The following is an 8441-nucleotide window of genomic DNA, read 5'->3' on the forward strand; positions in this document are numbered from 1 at the left end:
TTAACTTGAACTCCTCTGCTGATGCAGAAGAAGCAGATGGTGTCACCAGCATCTCGGTGACAATCCTTATTTTATCCTGCTCCTCGTTTTCAAGAGCCTTCTCCTCTTCAAGGATACGTGCCAGCTGGGACTGTGATGAAACCAGAAAGGAAAAGCATCAATACCAAAGGTTGGAAGGCACACGATGTTCCTAGTAAGGATAGGATACCCGTGCGCTTTGGTGTAGACCCCTTCTTGCTTGTGAGGATTTCAAAGTAAACAACTTACTTCTTCTAGGCGTCATTTCAACGATCTCTCTTAAGATTTTCCATATTTTTTGCTGTACTCGCAAACTAGGAGAGATAGGCACATGCAGTCAGAACTGCTCTTTGAAGGAGAAGTCAGAAAAAAATACCTTTGTTAAAATCTCTTTTCGAAAATTACAGAAGTATGGAATCTTAAAAATCAACATTTGCTATTACAGTAAATGCAAAAGGGACCCATTAAACGAAATGTTGCAGCATACGTTCACCTCTCATAGAAGGGAGAAGCCTGGGTTAGCCAACCTAGTGCCCTCCAGATGTTGTTGAACTACAACTCCCATCATCTGACCATGTTGACCATGGCTGATGGGAGTTGGAGTCCTCCAACATCTGGGGGGCAACAGATAAACTATCAGGAGCTCAAGTAGGCCATTCCCCCCCACCTTTCCTTTTCCGCCTGATATTCAAGACTCCATGACTACCATGAAAGCTTAGTCTTCATAGACTCTCTTTTTAAGAGTTGGAGGGGTTGGGTTGCTTCTGCAAATGTCAATATCCACCCCAGCTATTAGAGGAAGTACTACATTACTTCCCTTTGAAGAGGAAGTCTGATTTCTCACAGTTCTTTAACTGCAGATACATACACTAGAACAAAGCATGCCAGTTTAAAGAGAGGGAAATAACTTCTTGCCTACTTGCTACTTTGGGCAACTTTGCCCACAAAACTTTTTGGGGAAGAAAACGGAACTGTCTACTTTTACCTGGAAAGTGCTAAGAGTTTCTTCCAAGGATGTCTGAGGGACTGTGCAGATAATCACAGTCTTAGTATTTCCATTTAGTGAATTCTGGAGAATCCGTGTCAGCTTGCTACCCCTGTAGTCAATGTAGTCTCTGGTGAAGGAGGATGACCAAAAAACGAACAAGGAAGTTTTTACTTATCAAGTAAAGGCAAAACTGGCCAAGAGCCGATCTTTTACATCTAGGACAGAGACAGCAGATGTGGTGGCTTCCAAAAGTTGTCGGATGACAACTCCCATCAGGCCCAGACAGATGACCAATGGCCTGCGGTAGTGGGAATTGTAGTCAAACAACCTAGGGATGGCACTACGTTGGCTACCTGGTCTAGAATCAAGTGAGAACACTTTTCAATACAGCACAAACTAAAGAACCTTTTCTTAACTGTATTGTCCTTACCCAGCCTGATCGGCACAAAGCTTCTTGATAACTTGGCCCAAGATGGAGAGGCTTTAGTTGACACTGCAGCCTTCTTTGAAGAAGAAGAGTTTGGATTTGAAATCTCGCTTTATCACTACCCTAAGGAGTCTCAAAGCGGCTAACAATCTCCTTTCCCTTCCTCCCCCCCAACAAACACTCTGTGAGGTGAGTGGGGCTGAGAGACTTCAGAGGAGTGTGACTGGCCCAAGGTCACCCAGCAGCTGCATGTGGAGGAGCGGAGACGCGAACCCGATTCCCCAGATTACGAGACTACCGCTCTTAACCACTACACCACACTGGCTCTCTTTGAGACGAATCCCTAGGCATTCAACATCAAACAGCATTTTATTTTCAGACAGCTCCTGCCACAATAGTTCTTTTGCTACCATATTGGGAGAAAATATGTTCAACTGAACAACATTTAACATTTCATGAAAGCAAAAGGACAGAGGAAACGTGTGTTAAATGTGTGTTAAAGTCATTAGTAGATTGCATCTAAGATCCTGGATGGTCTGTAACAGAAGAAAAGGTAGAAGGATGTGCATACTATGCGACTTGATGTTTCGACCACTTTAAGAACAGACATAACTGAATTTCTACTATAGTCCAAGGAACCAATGTGGTCAGGGTTCAAATCCCCACACAGCCACAAAGCTCACTGGTCTCTCAACCTTACCTACCTTGTGGCATTGATGTAAGGATAAAATGGAGGGGGACAAAATCAAGTAGGCCACCTTAGCTTCTTGGAGGAAAGGTGGGATATAAATGTAGTAACATGGGCATTGTTTAGTCTGCACCTCTTCAGCACCTTCCAGCAATGTCAATGGAACTTGCTTTTGAATAAGCATTAGGACTGCTGTGCCAAACAGACTTGAAACCCAGAGCAACTGAATTTCTGCAGCTGCTATTTCCCAGGCAGAAACAGCCCCATTAAACACTTCAGAAGTTCATGAGCCTTCCACAGTCCCAATATATAGTTGGCTCTGCCGGCTACATCTCAAGTAGAAAGCACACAAGGCTGGCCCAATATATTTTGCTGCCTGAGCCGAAGCAGAAGATGGCACTCCTGCCACCCCACCTCTTTCACTATAGCCAAGTCAACCAGACTGGTGCCAAGACAAAATCCTATACTTCAGGAGTTAGCAGCCTTTTCCAGCTGTGGGCCGGTCCACCATCCCTCAGACCATGTGGTGGGCCGGACTATATTTTTGGGGAGAAATGAATAAATTCCTATGCCCCACAAATAACCCAGAGATGCATTTTAAATAAAAGGGCACGTTCTACTCATGTAAAAACATGCCAATTCCCGGACTGTCCGCGGGCTGGATTGAGAAGGCAATTGGGCAGCATCCAGCCCACGGGCCTTAAGTTGCCTACCCCTCCTCTACTTCATCTTAGAGCAGCAGCATAGCTTAGAGGACAGAGCAGATCCTATGGCACACAAACCTCTTTCCTCCAAAGCATTTGGGGCTTTCAGAGGAAAGGCAAGTTAAGGAAGGACCTGATAGAGGTGTATAAGATCATGCATGGTATTGTTGGTCTGATCCAGCAGGATGTTCCTGTAATGCACACAAGCTGCAGCATCCTTCAATGGTAGTTTTTTTTCTACCAACCCCCATTTACAAACCTGTTCTATCTTTCAAAGAACTCACCAAGTGAGATATTACTGCGCCATCATAGCTATCTCTTTGCTTTCAATTATCTTTAAAAAACAAAAGCGAAGCTGTGAACCTGTTTTACTATCACCATCAGATTAGGTAAAGGTAAAGGTACCCCTGCCCGTACGGGCCAGTCTTGCCAGACTCTAGGGTTGTGCGCTCATCTCACTCTAGAGGCCGGGAGCCAGCGCTGTCCGCAGACACTTCCGGGTCACGTGGCCAGCGTGATGAAGCTGCTCTGGCGAACCGGCAGCAGCGCAGCACACGGAACGCCGTTTACCTTCCCGCTGGTAAGCGGTCCCTATTTATCTACTTGCACCCGGGGGTGCTTTCGAACTGCTAGGTTGGCAGGTGCTGTGACCGAATGACGGGAGCGCACCCCGCCGCAGGGATTCGATCCGCCGACCATGCGATCGGCAAGTCCTAGGCGCTGAGGTTTTACCCACAGTGCCACCTGCGTCCCACAGACCAACAAAAACAGCCACCACTAATACCAGTTTGTAATGTGCAGATCAGTATATACAGTAGCACACCTGCCCTCTACCAACAGAACCCAGAACTGGCATATCTTGTGGAATGCTCTCCTCAGGGAGGCATGCCTGGTGCTTTTGTTACATATTTTAGGTGCCAGGCAAAAATCTTCCTCTTCTCCTAGGCCTTTGGCTAATTAAACAATCCATGGTCTTTTAAACGATGTGTGTGTTTTATTCTTTTTGTTTATTATTATGGCTTTTTATTGGTTTTTTAATACTGTAAATCGCCCAGTGGTAGTAAATGTAAAAGAAAATAAAATAAAACTAAATAATAATAATAAAATAATAATAATAATAATAAAATAAAATAATAATAATAATAATAATAATAATAATAATAATAATAATAAAACATCATCGCAGCCACAACCAATCGCCTGAGGGGGCGGGGCGAGCATCCAAGGGGGCGGGGCGAGCATCTCGAGGATGTCCCGTCCCCCCTCCGGGACGGCCCCGCCCTCTCCCTGCCTGCCCAATCTCTTCGGGGAAAAACCGCCTCTGCCCTCCCCCGGGGCCGTTTCCGATTGGTCTACTGGGGACGTAGGCGCTCAATCCCCGCCCACAAGTTGCTCCGTAGTAATGCCTAAGGGGAGGGCGAGTGGGCGAATCGATCCCAGGCGCCTGGGCGGGGGGAGGCGAGGAGACAAAGGGCGCTTGATCCTGCAGGAAGGCCCAGAGGGAGGTTCGAGAGAGTCGAGCCGTCTCCACGTACTTCGGGAAATGAGTGAAAGGGGGAGGGGATTCTCCCCTGGCTTCTCCCTTCGCCTTGTTTTCAAAGGGCCCTGGTGCTGCTGGGGTTAAAAAGGTTCCTCGGTTCTTCCCCCCCCCGCCCCGTCGTCTCTTGGGTGGGTCAGGCCAGGCAGAAAGCCGCTTGCTGATTGGCTGCATCGGATTCTCAGCCTTTGCGAGCGCGTGGATGACACGCGTCCCCTTTAAAGCGTTGGTGTTGTTCGTGGAAGCGGCTGCTAAACCCCTTTGGCTCCGGCAGCGCCTCCGTGTTGGGCTGGAGAGGCGGAGCGGGGCATCTTCTCCTGGTTCTGGAGAGCGCCTCCCCCCCCCCCAGCTGACTGAAAACTCCCGCTGCTCGCAGGAGATTCTTTCTTCCCGCTTCCCGCCCTTGGCCAGGACTCGAGGCGGCTTCCAGAGAGACGGCAGCAGCGGGAAACGGCGTCCCCCTCCTCTTGGGGAGGAAATGGCAGGGAAACCCCCAAGGGGCCCTTCCCGTCCTCCGGGCAGGCCGCTCGCTCTAACCGCTGGGCGCTCCTGCCCAGGCCCAGCCTCTCCTGGCGAGTCTCCCCCCCTCCGCCTTTCTCCACCTCTGCAGGGACGACACCCGCCCTCGCCCCTGCCTGCCTGCCTCCTCCTCCTCCAGCCGGGGAGCTGCGCCTCTTGGCCGCTGGCTGCAGGCTTGGGAGTCGCGGGAATCGACTCCCCTTTCCCGCCCCCAGAAACTCACCTGCCAAGCAGCACAGAGACAGGGACGCCGCCGCCTTCCTCCCCCATCTCTTCGGGAAACGGGGCTTCTGCCCTCCATTTAACTTCCCCGTTCCCGATTGGTCCGCTGGGGACGTAGATGCTCAGTCCGCGACCACAAGCTGGACCGATTAAAGTCAGCTGCTTGTCTCCCTTTGAGAATGGGGAGGCTGATTGAGATCCGCTTCACCTGCCGGTCTCCCTTTCACGATGAGCGGGGAGTTGAAGCGAGAGGAGAGAGAGGCAAAATTGCGCACGCTTTAAAGACCAGAAACAGGACAAACTTTTTTTAAAAAACGTCCCTATGAGGCAAGCGAGGCTGTATTCCCCAAAGCTAGAGGCAGAAGAAACCAAGAAACAAAACAAAACTTGATTTAGAAACCCCACTTCCCTTTATAATTTGGCAAAATATTAGGACTTTATGATATGTATTTGCATAATTTGGAATATTTAATGTGATTTGATTGGATGCTTAAAATGGAAAACTTAATACAAATCATTATTAAAAAAAGAAAAGAAACCCTGCTTCCCACGGGATGGGGAAAGAAGCTAAAGACACGTGTCAAATCGTTTCAATAAAATAGCCAGCCTAACTTCATATTAGGGAGGACACAGTGGTGTAGGAAGGTCAAGTGGTACCAGGTGTGGAATTCTTTTTGTCAACCCCCCCCCCACGCCCCCCAATTGAAATCTGTCAAAGAGAGCTGTGCAGGTGATCATAATGCAGATCCCACCTTCTCCCCCTTCCTCCACCCCCTCTGTCAAAGCCATGCAGGAGATGCTGCTGCTGGTGGTCCTCATCCTGCCTTGCCTCCTCAGAGACAGGGCTCCTTCTCAGCTCCCTCATCTCTTCTCTACCCCTAAACCAGTGTGTGATCTCTTCCCCCCCTCAAACCAGTTGGACTGCACAGCTCTCCTAGGCACAGCTTCTCCTCAAACCCCCCCCCCCCAAACCAGCAAGACGGCTTGAGCACATAACACCATTCCTGGCCCCACTAAACTGGCTACCAGTTAGTTTCCAAGCCCAATTCAAAGTGCTGCTTTTGACCTATAATGCCTTATGCAGTTCAGGACCCCAATACCTCAAAGACCACTTCTCCCCATATAAAGCATCCTGGACCTGGCTTTCATCATCTGGAAGATCTGGAGGGTGGCAGTGTGAGAATGGACCTTTACAGTGGTGACTCCCTGTTTGTGGAATGTTCTGGCACCATTATTATATAAAAATCCTTTTTAACCAGGCCTTTGCCTCTTAATTGTCTTTGGCCTTGAGTGGGTGGAATGTTTTCATCCTGCCTTTTAAAATAGGATTTTCCTTTAGGGTCTTTATTTTTTTCTTTTATGCTGGTTTCAATGTATGTGTTTGTATGTACATATATTGAAAGTTGCTTTGAATAACCTTGGTAAAAAAAACCCAATAAAATTTTGTTGTTGTTTAGTTGTTTAGTCGTGTCCGACTCTTCGTGACCCCATGGACCAGAGCACGCCAGGCACTCCTGTCTTCTACTGCCTCCCGCAGTTTGGTCAAACTCATGCTGGTAGCTTCAAGAACACTATCCAACAATAATAGTAATAATACACTATGTCTTTTTGAACAGAATGATACAGAGCACACTTAAATACTGTCCCAGAACCATGTGCTCCCTCTAACTGGATTGTATGAAAATAAACTCTGAACATAACCTCATATTGGCCCTGTTCTAAGAGCTGCATTTTATAGTACTCACTTTAGTGTTTAAAGCCCTAAATAACTTAGCCCAGTGCCCCCAAATTACCACGGATAGTGTTGGGGTGGCCGTAGCTGTGCATTGCCAGCCATCGGGGGGGGGGGGAACTCTTCCCCCATGCCACTGCAGGAGAGCGATCTCTGCAGAAGCTTGGGAGGCAAGCTGCACGCTTGCCAGCCTTAGGGTTGGCGGGGTGCAGCTGGCAGGCGTGTAGGGAAAGGGGAGGCTGCCAGCAAAGCCATGCAGCTCCACTTGCTGGGGCGCCCCTGAGAGGCTTGCGCCCTGGCGCAACACACCACTAAGCCCTATGGGAAAGATGGCTCTGACCTCAAGCTTACAGTTGGAGAAACGGGCTATCAGAAGCCAGGACTGCTGTACTATTGGCTGTGGGATTGGGTCAGGGTCTTGATGCTGGAGGTTCAGAGCCTCCAGAGCCTGAGCCCAGGACTTCATGGATGTAATACTTGAGCCTGACTTGACAGAAATATAGTGTCTCTCATACTTGCATATGCATCCAGCAGCTCAGGGAGCATGTCAGGTAGGAGATCACAGAAAGGAGGAGAGATGCTTGTTGTCAGGCCAGGGCTTTGGCCCTTTAAGAATAATAATAATAATAATAATAATAATAATAATAATAATAATTTTATTTATACCCTGTCCTTCCCAGTTCAGAAAACCGGGCTCAGGGCGGCTAACAACAAATTTTAAACAATTCTAATACAACATAGAAGCAGCATAAAATACAGTATAAAAGCAAGAATAACAATAAAATTCAAAGTTCAAAAATCAATTTGGGGGAAATCCATCCAATAAGATTCACAGTCTTCAGGCCTCAGCTTTAGAAGGGTGAACAGGTGAAAGAGACTCCTAAGTCTTCAGTCCCCCTCCAGTGTTTCTTGAAGCAAGTGACTCACTATCCATTATTCTGCAGCCACCAGATGGCCTTGACCTCTTGGGTACCAGTTTTAGATGAGTCTCTCCCATGGCTCCCTGAATGTTCCTTGCTGCTGCTTCTGCTGCTGCTGCTTTTGCCACTGATGTTGATCTTCTGTTTTTGGGTGCAAATAAGATAGGTCTACCCCATGCAATGCCCACCAAATAATTGTTTGGTGGGCTGGAAATATTGTGGTTGAGTTGGGGAAAGGTAAAGGATAAACTTTAAAATGGGCAACGGGATTAAAATGCATCAAAACATAAACTACTCGGCAAGTACCTCTTCCCGCCACAAACCTTTGAGTTAAATCCAGAACAAGACAAGATTGGAAGACAGGGCATGTTCTCACTTTACGTGACGGTTGTGTTATGCATGCCTCTGATGAAGACTGTAAAGTTCAGTTGGTTGTATGTATATATGGCACATAGACAGAATACCCATGACTGGCTGTAACTTCCTGGTATGTGCCCACATATTTAGCAAATTCATTTTCAAGCAGCATTTGGGACGAGGGTTCCTGCTGCTTCCAGACTAACATCACTCATGCATGGCCAGCACATGTGTCGTTGTTGAGGGGTTCTTCCCACAGGCCCTTTATGTGCTTGGAACTGATCATGCAGCAAGCACCTCTCTTAAGTGTGATTAATTTGAGCAAATTG

The 8441-nt window shown here is 47.9% G+C and overlaps 1 protein-coding gene across 2 annotated transcripts; it reads right to left on the minus strand.

Moving 5' to 3' along the window:
• Positions 1-267: 267 nt before the first annotated feature.
• On the minus strand, positions 268-5152 carry LOC128401007 (kinesin-like protein klp-20). 2 transcript variants are annotated; one of them, XM_053363832.1, is made up of 3 exons: positions 5105-5152; positions 1004-1133; positions 268-332 (listed from the first exon to the last, which is right to left on the minus strand). In XM_053363832.1, exons 1-3 carry the CDS (start codon positions 5149-5151, stop codon positions 285-287), a joined length of 225 nt encoding a protein of 74 aa, XP_053219807.1. In that variant the 5' UTR covers position 5152; the 3' UTR covers positions 268-284. The 2 variants fall into 2 exon arrangements, with proteins under 2 accessions (XP_053219807.1, XP_053219798.1); XM_053363823.1 differs by having other exon boundaries at positions 274-366.
• Positions 5153-8441: the final 3289 nt, after the last annotated feature.

The sequence above is a fragment of the Podarcis raffonei genome, chromosome 1, assembly GCF_027172205.1.
Source record: "Podarcis raffonei isolate rPodRaf1 chromosome 1, rPodRaf1.pri, whole genome shotgun sequence".
NCBI lineage: Eukaryota > Metazoa > Chordata > Lepidosauria > Squamata > Lacertidae > Podarcis > Podarcis raffonei.